This window comes from Balaenoptera acutorostrata, chromosome 17, assembly GCF_949987535.1.
Source record: "Balaenoptera acutorostrata chromosome 17, mBalAcu1.1, whole genome shotgun sequence".
Lineage (NCBI taxonomy): Eukaryota > Metazoa > Chordata > Mammalia > Artiodactyla > Balaenopteridae > Balaenoptera > Balaenoptera acutorostrata.
Genome location: NC_080080.1, coordinates 29,557,644 through 29,575,036, shown reverse-complemented (window position 1 = coordinate 29,575,036; position 17,393 = coordinate 29,557,644). Strand labels below are relative to the sequence as shown.

The 17,393-nt window shown below is 41.9% G+C and overlaps 1 protein-coding gene across 2 annotated transcripts in view; it reads right to left on the bottom strand.

Annotated features, from left to right (window-relative positions):
* Positions 1–7,698, bottom strand: part of RSPO2 (R-spondin 2) — a 167,463-nt gene extending 159,765 nt beyond the window's left edge. For both annotated transcript variants that reach the window (XM_007188773.2, XM_007188774.2), the window contains exon 1: positions 7,605–7,698. In XM_007188773.2, the coding sequence (XP_007188835.2) occupies positions 7,605–7,698 (94 nt within the window). The remainder of the gene's footprint in view (positions 1–7,604) is intronic.
* Between the last annotated feature and the right edge of the window lie 9,695 nt (positions 7,699–17,393).

Here is a 17,393-nt window from a genome sequence, read left to right as displayed (position 1 = left end):
ATTCAAATAATAAACAGGGATACGAATACACACGCAAGCACTAGTGTACTCTGAAATTCTGAAGATTATCAGAGACTTCAGAATAAGGCTAGGCTGGGATGCTTTTATACGTCAGTGTTGCTCATCTTTAAACTCTAAAAAAGAATAGTTAATAATCAAATTATACCTATTATCCTAATTATTCATTCAAACTTCAACTATGCTCAAAGAACTTCGAATTGAAAAGAAAAACATTTCTCATTAAATCATTAGCATTATTTTGAGGGCAAACAACAAAATCTCATCATCACTGACTTCCTGTTCAGCCACAGCTTGTGGAGGAAGCACTCTAGTTGGCCTGGTTTGGGGAGTATTAAGATGAATATGCCAAAGTTCTGCCCTAGAGGAGCTTAAAATATAGTAAAGATGACACATGCGGCAAAGTAGCCAAAATAAAGGGGGAAATGAGAGTCCTTTAGGAGTAGCATGAAAAGCTAAGAAAGCTTCTAGGGAAAATTCCAGGAAGGCTTCACAGAAACAGTGACCTTTTATTTAGCTGGGCACCACCACATGCTCGACAACACAAAAACATGAAAACATAACGGTATGCTTGGAAATGAACTCATATGGTGTAGCTTAAGCATACAGTGCTTTCGTGGTGGTGGAAGGTTGGAAGCAGGCTGTGATCAGATGGTAGAGTACCCTTGAATGTAAAGTGAAAGAAGCTGGAATTTATTTTGCAGTCAATATGGAGACCTGGGAGGTTTGAGGTTTATTAGCAAAGAAGTAACATGATCAGATTTGAGGATCACATTGAGAAAAATTCAATGTGGCAGCATTGTAAAGGATGGAGTGAGGAAGAAGTGGATGATGGGAAATGAGTCACTGAGGACCTCAGCTAGGAAATACCTCTGGGAATGGAGAGTATGGGGTAGATGTAAACAACATTTCTGATACCCACTAAGACTGAACAAACCAACAAAAGAAACAATAGGAAAGTCAAAGACTACAGCTAGGCTTCCAGCCTTGACACACAGAAACCCTTGAACAGAAAAAAGAAACACAGGTAGAGGAACACATTTTGGAGAGGAAGAGTAATTCCACGCATAGAAGAGGAATTGAGTTGTCAAGACTGAATGTGCATGGAATGGAATACCTATCCATATATGAGGGTGCATGAAATATTTATCCATATGGCAGTAGTTGGGAAATCAGAGAGTAACATAATCCGGAGTTCAAAAAAAAACGAGGGATAGAGTTGAAGGACTTTACATGGAAAAGGCAGTTGAGGATAAAGGGATGGATAAAATCCCCCAAGGGAAAGAATAAAGGTAAAGAAATAGGAGCCTACACCTACTCAGAATGAGGGGACCAAAGAAGAAAAATGTGCAGAATATGGGAGGTGAAACTAGAGTGCAGTGTCACTAGCCAAAGGAAGAGACTTTCTTTGGAAAGGAGTGATAATCTCAGTGACGGGAGGGCTGTAATGTTGGCAGGGTTGGCACTGAGGTGAGTAGTGAGTATGGATGACCATTAAGAAAACCCTTTCGATAAAATGGTGCAGGTAGAAGCCAGATTGTGACAGACTGACAAGTGAGTGAATGAAAGCGGATTATTAGGCAAGACAAGAGAAGGGTTGAAGTCAAGAAAAAGATTGGAAAGTAAGGTGAGAAAGAAGGAAATTAGGAATTTTAGGATGGGGGGATAGCAGCAGGCTTGAAAAGAGGGTGACTGGATACAGAAAGGTCCTAGAGGAGAGAAGGATACATGGGGGGTGGGTCTTGGAAAGAATAAAAACACTGTATCCTTACCCATTCCCTCTCCTAGTCCTCAGCCCCCTCACCTATCCCTGTCCTGCTCTGTTGTCCTGAGAAAAAGATGAAAAATGGGAAAGATGAGTAAAAATCATTTTTAGTTACAAAAACCCAATTCTCCATAGTTACACCATGCCCCACCCCACATACCTACATATACACGTACCTGTATGCATGTAAGTAGATATGCCTTCCCTATCATATAATTATATACTACTTATGTACTGTATTAATTAGTGCCTTCCATATTTATTCCAGCTAAAATTGTGAAAATGTATAAATATGACATGCAACACTGTATCTAATGGTCAATCCTTGATTGTGGCAGATAATGGGGAAAAAAATAATGACCATCACGACATTTTGAAAAAAGAAAATTTTAAACTTTACTTTTATCCCAGAGCTTACCACCTCGTTTTAGCAGGGTGGTTCTCAAGTACTCTGTCAAATGATTTGTCTGTCATCTATTTCCTGAACTTGGGAGGGGTAAGAGTGCTTATTTCCAGAAAAAAAAAAAATTGGTTCAAAAGGCAGTCAGTTGGAAGAAAAGAAGTAAAAAGCCTGGATAATCTATAAACTGTCCAGTTAGTCTCTGAATAAATCAAGAGGTAGTTTTGCATTAAGAAATTAGAAGCGTCGGGGCTTCCCTGGTGGAGCAGTGGTTAAGAATCCGCCTGCCAATTCAGGGGACACGGGTTCGATCCCTGGTCCGGGAAGATCCCACATGCCACGGAGCAACTAAGCCCGTGTGCCACAACTACTGAAGCCCGCGCACCTAGAGCCCGTGCTCCACAACAAAAGAAACCACAGCTATGAGAAGCCGTGCACCACAACCAAGAGTAGCCCCCGCTCGCAGCAACTAGAGAAAGCCGGCGCACAGCAACGGAAGACCCAACGCAGCCAATAAACAAATAAATAAACAAAATAAATCTATTTAAAAAAAAAGAAATTAGAAGTGTCATCTCCAACTTGCGATTTCTGTAAACACTGGATTCGACCCAAGCTAGATTTATAAACAGATAACGAAAGCCAGAAGAAGTGGAGGCCAGAGGAAATGTCACCTATTCTGAATCACTTCCAAATTTCAAGAGAGGAATAAGATGTTGGTTGGGGAAATGGCAACTTTCTAACCTCTGTGCACTGGTAAGGTACTGGCCAGAAAAACTCAGAATTATGCTGGAAGAAAAGCCCATTAACAAAAGAACAAAAGAAAAGAAAGAACATATTTATGCTGCAAAGTTAAGACATCACATGAGCTTCTCTGAAACACTCTAAACTTAAAAAAGCAGGCCTACAAATGTATTCCGAAGCTTTTAAGCGTAGGTTAATATGTTCCATGTGCCATTTTGTATTTTGAAAGAATACTGTGAGAAATAAGCTATCATTAAAAGTACTTGGGGCTTCCCTGGTGGCGCAGTGGTTGAGAATCTGCCTGCTAATGCAGGGGACACGGGTTCGAGCCCTGGTCTGGGAAGATCCCACATGCCGTGGAGCGGCTGGGCCCGTGAGCCACAATTACTGAGCCTGCGTGTCTGGAGCCTGTGCTCCGCAACAAGAGAGGCCACGATAGTGAGAGGCCCGCGCACCGTGATGAAGAGTGGCCCCCGCTTGCCACAACTAGAGAAAGCCCTAGCACAGAAACGAAGACCCAACATAGCAATCAATCAATCAATCAATTAATCAATAAAAAAAAATAAATCTTTAAAGTACTTGTAAAACCTGTAAATATCTCCACATCTCATTTGATTTTTTAAAACACTAATTAATTCAGCCCTATAAGGTTTAAGAGAAAATGTAGTGTTTTGTTTTGTTTAAACAACCGAAGTTGCCAGTAACATACCACACTATTTGTGATAAACACTTCAGTTTCATGGAAGAAGCCAAATCTAATCATAGGAAAATGAGCGGTTATGGAGAGACAAGCTGAGGCTTCAGGAGGGAAAAGGCTATGGCGGGAAACACTTGTCATACCACGCCCCCTACCCTCAGACCACCAGAAACACAATTACATGTCTGGGAGCCTTGCTGCTTTTAAAGAATTTCATCAAGAAGTTTTCATAAATCCCTGGTGAATTTGTGACTGGGCATATCAATAGAATGAAGGAGATATAAAATGAAATCACTACATACTAAGCTCAAGAAATCCCAGAAGACCATAATAAAGTTATGGATTCGTCTATCTACCTTTCAGTAATTCGGCCTGAAATGTGGCTTACAACCATTCCAAAAAATAAAACAAATCGAATAACCCAGTTTACCATACAACTAAATCATAAGAGGTCCCAAGACAGATACAGGCCACAGGGTTAACAGTAGCTAATAATGACTATGATTTTGAAGGGGGCTGGAGGGTGAGGGGGCCAATGAGTTCTGATTGTTACCACATAGACACAACATGAGTTGTCAATCAGCTTTTCAAAACGTTGGCATGTGTCTCCCCTCTACAAGATATTCATTCTCACTACTGTGTTTGTGCCTTACTTTCAAGATGTACTGCTGCCAGGCCCCAGTAGTGATTATCAAATGCACTTTTATTGTATGATTTTGTTTTCTAAATAAGCAGACAAAAGGACTAGTAGATGGCTAGTGTTGTTTATGATAGTCTCTCCCATACACAGTTTTATCTGACATTCTGGTCTCTAATCCTCTGGCCATATTTTGAAATAAAGCATAAAGTTAAATGATATATTTGCTCTCTATTCCAGACTGGATGCAATTGATTTTAACTGACTAAATTATCTGATCTCTGCCAAGAATTTTATTTCATTAAGAAAATGATATTATAGAGCATCTGAGATCATAGAGCAGACTAAACATAATGCCAAAGGAGTTCTGAGAATGCTCCACAGTGAAGGTTTGATTATTTGCAGATGGAATATGAAAAAAAGAAAAAGAATCAGATCCCGGGCATTAGCCTAACCAATCCTGGTATCACTGCTGCCGACATCACAGCACAAAGCCAAGAAAATAACTGATCTTCTAAGCCACAACACCTTTTTTTAATGTACTAATCACTTTTCTTCCTAGAAAGTAATACTTAACTGCCACTATCCAAAACAAAGGGAAAGGCAGAAATGTTGGTACCACAATAGGCTCTAGCATGTCAACTGTCACTGCTGACATGATTTGGCTAGTAGTCAAGCATTCACCAAGGAACTAATTTAAATCAATCTCCTTTGGGAAAGCCAATTGTTTGGTATGCGCAACAATTGGTGTAGGATCAATCAGTGGACATGAGATCAATTAAAACCAGCTTAAGCCTGTGAAGAGGGACAATTCACACAACCTGAGTTAGATCTCTATTCATTTCAATACTCTCACAATGCAATCCTTAAGCTTCCTTGCAAAGCAGAAAAGCTACTATCACCCTACACTGTCTAGCCAGCACTTTAAGTAGTTCCACTTTTAATTAAAAACACAGTACGCCCTTTGTTGGTACAGATAGTGTGGTCACTTTTAAGGGTTGCAGTTATTTTAGCCAGAAGCTTGAGATTTGGGAAGGGACATCTGTTAAGGAAAACACACACATTTTGATAGAATTTTTTCTTTACAACCTTACCAGTTTACATGTACTTGAAAGCATTTGAATCTTATTAAACTGAGAGGTTTGTCTGGCAAAAGTTACTACTGCACACTTTAGAACTGGGCTTCTAAACGTCAGCACTTGGGGATGTGGTGGTAACTGCCACAAGATTTTGCTAAAGCAGCTTTGAAACAAATAGGTTTTGCGTCAGATACCTAAGGAGGTATAGGCAGAACTTTGGAGATGGCACTGCAAAGGAAAGCATGCAGTATCGCTTCTGGCCGCAGGAGTGCTGTAATGTCATGTTCCACCAAAGAGCATCTCTGCATTAAGTTCTACTAAAGCAACATGCTTGATTCTTCCCAGTTCAACCACAATGGGGCAGGCAATGTGGATCAGAAAGACATCACTGAATTAGCAAGTCATCTAATAAACAAGAATTTGGCAAAGGATTTTAGATATTTTGTATTTTGAACATTTTAAAGCACTTTAGTCTTTTCAACCAAATAGGCTGCAGTGTCTACTTGGGGGCAGGGGGTGTGGGGTGTAGGGAAGCCTCTCCAAACACTTTGACCACTTAGACCACAGTGTAATCAAAAATGGCCAGTTCTACCAAGTGATACCTGGAAAGAAAATACCGGAGTGGAGAAAGGAGGCAGAGGGGAGGTGAAGGAGATGGAAAGGGACTTTGGCAAGACTGATATCAGTATCAAACTTTCACGGCCTCTGGGAAGAAGTTCCTCCCTAGTACATTTATTCAGAAAAACTTCTGAAAATAAGCATTTTCCAAATGTCAGAAATGAAAGACAAGGAGAGTAAGAGAAATGAGGGCGAGAGAAAGGGGTATCCTTCTCATAAACCACAGTTTCATAGTGTCAATTGGAGAGCAGAGGCGGCGGAAATCGCACACCACCAAGTTATCCTGAGCTCTGCCCTCTGGCCGGCCAACCTTCAGCCCTGCGGGTAGGTGAGAACAGCTTAACGACGTCCTAAAAAGCTTTGAAAAATTAGGGCGCAGAAAGCTCTCTCCAAAATCTGGAGGCAGGACTGGAGATTCCATGAAACGAGTTGTAAATAAACCGCATCACAAGTCGAGTGAGACGTTCATATCCCAGAAAAATCAAAATCTGTTAACCTCAAGACAAATTCCAACTGCGCAAAAGTCCAAACTGCACGACCAAGACGGATAAACTCTAAGGGGCTGCTGTGCACCTTCCGTGAGGCGGTACTGCAAGGTGGGGCTGTGCGTGCTGGGAGCGGGGGTGTTGCGGTTTGTGTTTAAATCCTTCAGCGGACTTCACTGGGTTTAGCGGCCCTTCCCCTAAAATGCAGTTGGATTAGCTGCAGCCGCAGCAGGACTCGGAGACAGAAATACGGGCGCACTAAATCATCAGGAAATCTAGCTTTCTGAAACCTTTCTGAAGGCGTCCACTCGCCGCCCCACAGTGCACACAGGTGATGGAGAGGGAGGAGGAGGTTAAGAAGCCGCAGGTGAGTTTCACTGAGTGCAGGCACCTCTCTCAGAAGTAGCTGCTTTTGAGGGGAGTAAACAGAGGGCAAAGTCGGGCCTGTCTCCAAAACATCACCCTGCAAGCAAGCGTTCCCCCCCCCCCAAAAAAAACCTGCGCACTAGTTGCCGCTCAATGCACTAAGTTCAGGTCATCATCCCATCTAGTCTTACAGTCCAGAAAAAGAAATCAATGTTGCTCTTTTCCTAAAAATGCAGGTCCTCCACATCGACTTGGTACCCGTCCCCAGCTCTCTATCCCACACGCGCGCGCAGTCACACACACACACACACACCCCAACACACACACAGAATAGTAGGCCGTGTCCAAAGCTATCTGGGGTCAGGACTTGGGGCGCACGTGGATGGTGAATGTAGAGAAAGATGAGCTTCAGGGGAGATGGTTGAGAGGACTAAAAAGAGAAAAAAGACAAAAAGAACAAGAAAAAAGGATGACAGGTTTTAAAAAAAGAGCGAGACCGAAAGAGAGAAGAGTTCCGAAGTAGAAGCTCGGCAGTCAACGGGGGTACGGACCGCAGCGCTCAGCCCTGAACTCCCGCAGGACGCCCGGCTCGCCGCGCGTTTAGCTCCGGCTCGCCGCGCCTTCTGAGGACGGAGAAGACAGCGTTCGGCCGAGCTCTGGAGACCGGAAAGCGGGGAGCGGTGGCGCGCAATGGCGGGGGGTGGAGGGCACGGCCCTGCCCACCTGAGCCCCTGAGCGAGCGCCGCCACCCGCTGCCCCGACCCCGACCCCACGCGCCTCCGGCAGGGCAGAACCCACCTCTCTTACTGCGTCTCCATCGATTGCCTTGGCAGTGGCTGTAATCCATACAGTTCAGGATGATGAGGGCAAAGGAGAAGAGACGAAACTGCATCTGGGCGGTCGGGCGGGGGAGAGACGCCTCTCAAAGTCGGGGAACTGGAGGGCTCATCCGAGGAGCCGGCGCCGTCCGCGCTGTTGAGGAAGACGCCGAGGGGTGAGTCGCCACTAGCCCAGGGGCCTGCACTGGTCAGTTCGGCGCAGCCAGCATCTTTCCGCCTTGAACCTGAGAGACGAGGAGGAGAAGCCGGGTGGAGAGAGGCCCAGGGAGGCAGCTGCCTCTTCACGCGTCCCAATTTAAGAAGGGGAGGGAGGGGGGAAGCGAACCCACTGCCTGGCAGGAGCTGCGGAGCAGCTTAACCCCGAGCGCACAGCTGCCTGCAACTTGGAGAGGAAGGTGATTACAATCAGTGAATTAGCAACCTCTGCAGACCTATAGGCTCCGACCCGGGGGAAAGGACTTTGCGCGGGCGCTCCGGAAAAGAAAAGAGCTCCACAGTTCCCGAGGGTGCAGGGTTAAAGGCGCACTCTTCGGTCCTTTGGTCCCACAGTGGGGTACCCAAGCGCCGTGGTCGCGGTGGCCAGGCGCGGGTCGCCTACCATGAGCACTTACGTCTCAGGCTGTGCGGCGTGCCTAGGCGCGGAGCTCCATCCAGGGCTCGGAAAGCCAGACGCCTCGCTAGCACGTGGGCTGGGGAAAAGTTTGCCGAGACCCGCCGGGAGCGCGTAGCAGCTCTGGGATCCTGGCGCCTGCCTTGGGTTCGAAGTGCCCGGAGGGTCCTCTGGACTGACCGCGCCTAGCAGGAGCGCGGCGGGGCGGGCGGGTCCGCAGCCTCTGGGATGCTGCGTCCCCGCCGGTGAGTGCGATCCTACGGCAAGGGTTACGCCCGCTCTCACTCTCTGGGTCCCTGTCCAATTGTGCGGTTTCCAGAGCTCTCTCCACAGCCACTTCACAGCTAAGGTTTCTCCGTTTCCAAGCTGTGGGGGACAGAACGCTCCCGGGAGGCCGAAGGGATGGCGAGCTCACTTTCTGATGGAGATGCAGTCGGGCCGAGGCTCGGGATGCTTCTATAAGTAGGTGGTGCTGTGGTCCAAGGCAACTAAGTCAGGGCTGCCTCGGAGTTCCTGGGTCCTAAAGCCAGAACCTCTCCGGTTTCCCTGAGGTCCTAAAGAGCGCTGACAGCCTCCAGCGAGCCTAACCCCCGGCGAATCCCCTCCGGGCTTTCCTGGAGTGGGTGGCTAAACTGAAGAGTGAAGAGTAGCTGAGGTGGAGGCGCCCCCTGACTGTGCTGGCCCGACAGCCCAGCTGTCTTCACCCCCAAGGCGTCTTCTCCGCTGCTCCGGGGTCGGTTCCAACCTCAGCGCCGACCTTCCAGCAGAAGATTTGACTGACTGGCGGCTTCTCCTAAACCTTCCTTTCCGAGCTCCCGGCCGGGACGGCTGCTTCTAAAGTGGCGTTTAAACTTGAGCCGCACCCCGAAAGATGCCACACCTCTGCCACTCTTAAGTTTTACTTCTTGGCTTTGATTTACGGGAAGATGTTAGCAAGGCTGAAACTAAAACGCGTCTTCGGTTTAGGGAGTAAAAAGAGTATTCCAATACTTTGCTTATCCTTAGAGGTTGTATTTCTTGACTTTGTGTCTCCTCCAGAAAAACTTACGAAAACCTTTGATCCCTTTCTTGGAGTACGCTAGAAATTGGGGCCTTGGTTCTTCAAAGAAAAGTTCAGTTTCTACCGAAGTATTTCTCATTCATAATCCTCCTCCCTCCCCCACCCTCAAAGTCTCCTGAATTGAACTTTTAGATGCCTTGAGTTTGCGGAATACTCTGTTTAACAAAGTGTTACATTAAATACACTTACGCTATCTGATTTCTTTCTGGTGAAATCTTCTGTCCTGAATTCATTACTGTAGGAATGAATGCATTTACCCTCTAGGCAAAAGATAAGAATTTATACTGCTAACCATGGCAGTAGGAATGTTTGCAAATATGACCACAGGTACCATATTATTATGCTAGCATTTCGTATCATTTAAATTTCTTTCTCTATGCCTTCAGTTTCAGAAGATGTTCAGAAGTTTGGAGACTTGAGACAATCATATAGAAACAACAAGAATATTAAAATAGTCATGTTTATTCATTGTTCCATTAATGCCTATCCATAACTATTTTTATGGAATCAGTATTTATGTGCTAAGAATTTTAGTGATATTCATTTTATGTATGTCTGAGAACACCCAAGTCAATCTGAGTTGAAGTCCCTGGTCCCATTTCCCAGATAAGAAAATTCAGCCCCTGAGAATGGCCCATAGGGCACAAGTAGAGCTGACAAAGCACATAACAGCAACAGTGGATCTGTTTCTCAGCTTTCAGAGTCTTTGATTTTTGTCACAGAATTTGGAAGTGATTGGAAACATTTCAGTTTAGGGAGTGGCCCAGCATTTGACATGATATTCCAGTGACTATCCCCCAATCATCAGAAATACCATTTCTCGCATACACTCACACATGCACACACCAAATTTATTGCACTTCTAAAGGAGTTAAATCCATGAAAGAGCAAAGTCCTCTATAAATAAGCCATCTACCTTTCTGTACAGCCTTGGGACTCATTCAAGGTTAGTGGTCATCAGTGTCTTCTAAAATATATAAAGACAAAAATAAGCAGACGACCAAGTAGATCTAGCTCTACCATTAACCACCTGGGTCATTTTGGGCAAGTCTCTGATCTGTTTCCTTGTTGGTATTTTTAGGAAATTAGAACAAGATCTCTTTCACCCTTACCCTGTTCTAGTTTACAATCAATTTTCTATTTCTATCAAGAAGTTTGCTACAGAGTCTAACAGTGTCAGGACAAACTCATCATTGATGAGTTTTCAATATAGAAAGATGAGAGTTAGCCACTGTCATCCTTAAATTTACAGACCACTTTCAATCTCCGTCTTCAAAGGTTACTTTCCAAAATTTTAATCATTTGGGTTGCACTGATGGCATTTTTTAAACCAGAGATACTTTTCAGTTTAGTGAACTCCTAGATCCACTTCACAAAAAAGAATTTTAACAGCACCACTTCTGCTGAAGATAGGTTAATGCTCTTAACAAGACAAGAATGGGCGCTAGAAGTAAAGAAGATTCCTAATTCCTTTCACCTTGTGCTCTCTCCTGGTCTGTCTCTGCTTTTTAAAGGACACGACGGAACTTCAAAAAACTCTGTCACACTTAGTTCTTGGGGTACTTAGAATCTCACACTTAATCTCTTTGGGCTAGTTTGTTGATAAAGCAGAATTTTCTTTTCCTTTTTTTTGCCATTCACTGAATATTTCTCCCGATTTCAAGAAGCCAGGAATGTTCTTGCTACTAAAAAAACACATCCCTGGTGGATCCTAAACTATCATTAACTTTAACCCCGTATTTCTGTGTCCTTTCATTTCTAAACTGTGAAAGTGTTGTTAAGGCTCAGAGTTCACAGTTTCTCCATCTTGGAGACTCAATGGGCTTTTTCTTCAAACTGAGTTTAGACGGTGGTTTCATTAAACTCGCTTTATAAATAGGCATGTGTCTGGTGTCTGTTTACAGAGAAGTGTACTGACAAGGTTGACTTCATGCCACGCACTGGTGATAGAGAAGGTTAACTGAGTGCCGGTGGGGGGTGGGGGTGGGGAGATGATGTTATAGATGAGAAGCAAGTTGCCTACTTTACTTTTTTGACTTGTAATTCATTCATACAGCTAAAATTCAATCATTAATAAAGGGCATACAGGGAAAAGCCTCTCTACCAGCCAGCCAGTTCTCCTCCTCAGAAACAGCCAGTTATTCATGTACAACCTTCCAGGTTTTTAGTATACTTCCAGAGATATGTTGTGCTTATCAAGAAAATGTGTGTGTATACACATATATATTCTTCACCCTTTTAGGCAACTAGTAGAATACTCTATTCACTAATCTGCACCTCGATTTTTTTCATGCATCTTAGAGTTCGTTCGGTATCAGTTCATAGCAAAAGTTCTTGTTGTTTTTATACAGTCACCTATCATTTCATTGTATGGTTGTATTTAGCCAGGTCCCTACTGATAGACATTCAGATTATCTTCATTCTTCTTCTGTTATAAGCAATGCTTCAATTAACCTTTTCATGGGTCATTTTAAATTTGTATTATAAATTCCTAAAAGTAGAAAAGTTGGATCAAACAGTTAGACATACCTCTGTGTGTGTGTGTATGTGTATCCTTAAAATTGCCTTCCACAGAGATTCTATCCAATTACAATGTATGAAAGTGCCCATCTCCCTATATACCGGCCAGCGTGTTTTGATCTTTGATACTCCTAGACAAAAAGTGGTATCTCAATGGTTTTAATTTTTATTTCTTTTCTTTTAAATGAATTTATGCATCTTTAATATGCCCAAGCAATTTATGTTTCCTTTTTCATGAATTCTCCAAAGATATCATTTACCTCTTTCTCTGCACTTGCTCACTTAATTTTGCTTTGTAGAACATATATATATATATATATAATCTTTTGTTATTTGAGTTGCAAATATTTTTCCAGGTTTATCATTTGTCTCTTTACTTTTGATGTACTTTACTATGCTAAAACTTTTAAAATAATTTTATGTAGCTAAATTTGTCAGTCTTATCTTTATAGTTTCTATGTTTGTGTTACACTTGTAAAAAGTTCTTCCCCATGCCATTCTTTTTTTTTTTTTTTTTTTTTTAAATATGGCAACTGGAATTCTCAATTAATATGGATTATTCCATCAGCTCTATTTCTTATAGCTACTTTATTTATTTATTTATTTATTTATGGCTGTGTTGGGTCTTCGGTTCGTGCGAGGGCTTTCTCCAGTTACGGCAAGTGGGGGCCACTCTTCATCGCGGTGCGGGGGCCACTCTTCATCGTGGTGCGCGGGCCTCTCACTATCGCGGCCTCTCTTGTTGCGGGGCACAGGCTCCAGACGCGCAGGCTCAGCAGTTGTGGCCCACGGGCCCAGCTGCTCCGCGGCATGTGGGATCTTCCCAGACCAGGGCTCGAACCCGTGTCCCCTGCATTAGCAGGCAGATTCTCAACCGCTGCGCCACCAGGGAAGCCCCCGCCATTCTTTTTAAGTTTTTATTTGGGATCTTTCTAAGACACCTTTTTTGACATTAAAAGCCATAAGATGTTAGTGATTTTATGACAGTATGATGTGCCTGCAATAGAATAGAGCTTACATTTTCTAAATCTTTCCTAAGTATTTATGTTCACAGATTTGGTTGACTTTGGCTCTGACTCTCATTTTCATTAGCTAATTGATTTAGAGTTCTCTTATCTTTCATGTTATCAGATTCATATCCTCAGATTTAAAGTTTCCCACAATCTTCGGATTCACTGTTGAAATTTGGTGGTGTCGTACTTATTCTTCCAGTCTAGAATTTATCCGTTACTTACTTTGAAACAAATTATGGCATTTTTGTCATTGTATCAAAATTGATATTTTTTTTCTGTTAAGTATAAGCTGAATGTCCATTTTGCTAGCTGCATGTGATAACCTATGTTCACTTATTATATTTTGTATGAAATAATTAAATTAATTGATACGAAAGATCTTCAACCAGGTCACTGACCAGTCCTTATCCAGGCTAATTTGTTGTTTTTAAAAGCCACATCATAATCACTTATTTAACATTTGAAAAATGTGTAAATATTTGACTCCTCCAAATATTAATACTATGTCCTGCCACTTGAGAACTCTTCTGTAGACTGATGTGATAAGGCCTATTTCTCATTTTGTTCTTCATCCCCATGGAAGAGATCCAGGAGACTCTCTTCAAAGGAAGTCCAACTCAGACCAGCTCATAAGAAAAAAACTCAAGATTTGACCTGAAGCTTTAAAGTTATTCCCTTTATTTAATCTTGTGCACTCTGAACTCTTTTGAACTAAAGTAGTATGATTTCCATTCTTTTTTGTGTGAATGTGGCTGCTGGAAGGAAGTGTTACTACACTTGGTTAATAACGAGAGATAAAGATTCTCAGCTATTTTAAGAATGAGACACAGTTTTCACTAATAGAAGAGAATGTCTCTTTTCACTGTTCGTGGACACTCAATTAGTTATGCTAATTGAGATGAACAATAGGACAAGCATCCCTAAGAGCAGGAAACACCCTCCCCAGAACTTTTTTCAGTATTGATATCCCAAGTAGATCCACCTCTCCTAAGCAATTGATTTGTCTTTAACTTATGGTTATAATGAACTGTGTTACTATTCAAGGGCAAATTTGTGGTTTACCATCAGCAAGTATACAAAATGGTCAGGTACTTTATGTACTAGTCTCATTTCTTGCTCCATTTTTTTCTCACCTATTTTTAATGTTGTATTTTGCAGTATTATTATGCATCTTCATAAGCTGCTTTAATTTTGGAACAATATAGAAAATTTAAAAATAATTCATACCTTATACACATGATAATATAAATATATATATGTCAAAAATCAACATAGGGGTTCTAGTTGCTGATTACGCCTACTCCAACCGTTCATTCAAGAACTGAGGAAATAGCCATGGCATGAATTTGGGGACCCACTAGGCGCATTGGGAGATGAACCCAAGCCCAAACTCTATCAATTACCCAGTCTTCATAAGCCCCTTCTCTTGACATTTTGGGTGTCAAGAAATTAACCAAAGTCTAGTTATTTCCCCCTCCCCAAAACACAGTCATCTGAGTAAATGGCTCCAGGTCCTGTGGGGGGAGACCAGGAGAAAGATTTACTGTGAGAGTCCTTGCTCAAGAGACCTACCTGAACTTGTCTTCATTCAAGGAGCTCTGGGGCTGTGAACCGGCTCAAGTCTGGGTTGGTTAAGGGGCTGTGACTATTGTGGTGACTCCAGTTACACTTCTGTAAGCCAGACCTAAAGTTTTTCTGTTATACAAATCAAGACTTTAGTAGGCTGTCCATCTACTTCAGTCCTAGATAAAAGTAACTTATAAGTACCAATTACAATCACATAACTAGCTTCAGAAACACACACTATAGCAATAAGTATTTCTTCCTTGATTTGATATAAATAACAAATATCAATATTTTGTCATCTCCTACTCCTCTACCATTTAACATAAGTTGTGTAAATTGTATTGATAGTTAACCTCATATCTCAGTATTTAAACTACAGAATATGAAATAGCGAGTGACTCAGCTAAAAGAATGAATTTCACCCCAAGATTAATAAAGGGACATCTGATACTTTGGGTATCCTCTTTCGGGAAGCCAGTCTGTATGTTTTTGTGCAGGTAGCTGTGCCATGTACTGTAGAAGCACAAATTTGCATTTATCTTTATTTGGAAGTTAAATGTGGTTAAAAGACGTATGTATTGGATGCCAGATTGTCAAGAGATGGACTGTTGTGGTTTATACTATCACTTGGGTTAAGTTGGGAACTGTATTTCTCAAATCCTCTGGCATGTAATGCTTTTAGGTTGGAGCTGAATAAAAGAGGAATTTACATGGGATTTGCGGGGACAGAAATGAAACAGTGTTCAAGACTTTCTTGGAGGTCTTTTTTCAGTACGATGCAGTGATGGACAGAAGCCTAGGTATACAGCAGGTACCAGCCTGAAACTCACTCTGCTCTACATCCTGCTCTTCTTCTGAGTGCTGATCCTGCTTATCCAGAGCCCCCAGGCCCACTACCAGATGACCAGCTGCAGAGGCAGTAGATTTCCAGAGACATCTCCACAAATTCCCCCTTTGCCATCACACTATGGTGGTTGGGCACACTTGGCTTCTCAGACATATTAGTGACTCCTCTTTTTCCCTCCAATTCCCCTTCCAGATCTTCCCTTCCTCAGCTTCTCTCACAATCATATAAGATCTAGTTCCTATAATAATTCCATCTGTAACACCCAGTGACTCTGCTCTCCTGACTGAACCATGGCTGATGTAACTATTATCAATTGATTTTTCCACTATTAAATATGAGAACTTATTCCCTTTTCCTCCTGTTTCTTTCCTATACACCATCCTACCCCCACCCACCAACCCCATCCTTCAAATATGGCTAGATCAATATTGAGTGGCTATGTCTGACTATGTTATTCAGAGCTGAGTCATGTAGTAAACTGGACTACTGTTACTTTCCTGTGCAACTTTTTGTTTTCTCTGAAATTATCATTACCTTGTTTTCTCCTCTGCAGAGTTTTCTGTGACTTACAAAAAACTGAACCCAAACATTCTTCTGGTCATCTTAATAACCTCTTATGTTCCTTCCTACCAAGTAGATCATCAGTTTCATTTTCTTCAAGTTCCTCTTGAAGGCTCTGGCATACTTCTGCTGGACTGGTTACCCTTTGTGCCTGATACACAGTTGTCATTCTGGGATGTCCCTTTACCATCTTCCTGGGGATTCCCTTTTTCTTTCACCTCTGGTGGATTTTCTGTTTCCTATGTCCCATGTCTTCCTCTTTCCTAGTTAATCCTTCATTGTGGTGGAGGACATTCTCCAGGAGTTTCCTGAAAAATTTTGTATAGGGGTAAAAAATTTTTGAGACTTTTGCATGTCAGAAATGTCCCTATTCTACTCTCACAACTGACTATTTGGATAATATAAAATTTTATATTGAAATCATTTTTCTTTAGTAGTTTGAAAACATGACTCCATTGCTTTTTACTTTGCAATATTGCTTGGAGAAGGCCAAAACCGTTCTAATTACTGATTCTTTCTCATGTTCCTGTCTGCAGCCCACTCCCGGAAGATTGAAGGGCTGAAATTTCACTGAAACTACTTTGTCATGGATATTTTTTCATTGATATTGTTAGAGGTTTGATGGCCCTTTTAACCTTAAAATTCATGTTTTTCAGTTCTATAAATTTTCTTTAATTATTTGTTGTATGATTCCACCCCTTCCCCACCCCGCCACACACACACACACACACACACACACACACACACACACACACACACACATTTTTCTCTCCTCCTTTTTTGGGAATACCTATTGTTCACATATTGGACATCCTAGAGTGGTCCTCTAATTTTCCTATATTTTCTCTCCTATTTTTCATCTCCTTGTATTTTTTCTCTACTTTCTGGAATATTCCTTCAACTTCATCCTCCAAGTCTTCTAATGAGTTTTCCATTGCTCTTCTCACTTTGTTTTTAATTTCCAAGAGCTCTCTTTTTTGATTTTAAAATTTTCTTTACTGTTCAGAGTCTTGTTTATTCCAAGTTGTTGTTTGTTTTGGTCTTTATCTTTCATCTTTGAGGCTTTTCCTGATATTTTAAATTCTTGGCTATTTGCTTATATTTAAAAGTGAGAGACTAACAAGCTGATCTTTTAAAAAAATTCTTACCACTTGGGTGATGCTTGCCAACTTGAGATTTACTGTATGGTAAATACGGACCATAAGTAAACTGACTGAGGCATTTATTGGAAAGAATCAAAATATAATTTATTTAACTATTTTCACTAGGTTTGGTTAGATTCCCAGAGAAAAGTTTTCCAATATTCTGCAAAGAGGGAGGGTTGAGGGGCGGCAGTTATTGTCTTGTCTTTAATTCTTCCTTTCCTTGTGGATTTTCTCCCCTTTTGAAAAACTTTTGAAAAACTTATTTCACTTAAGTTTTGAAAAACTTTTGAAAAACTTATTTCACTTAAGATTTAGTAAGGTTTCAGGAGAGAAAAAAATTAAAGGCATGTGAATCCACTTTATTGTTACTTGTCTTTGTTTTTCTTTTACTCACTCAACAAATAATGATTGAAGTCCTATATTTTG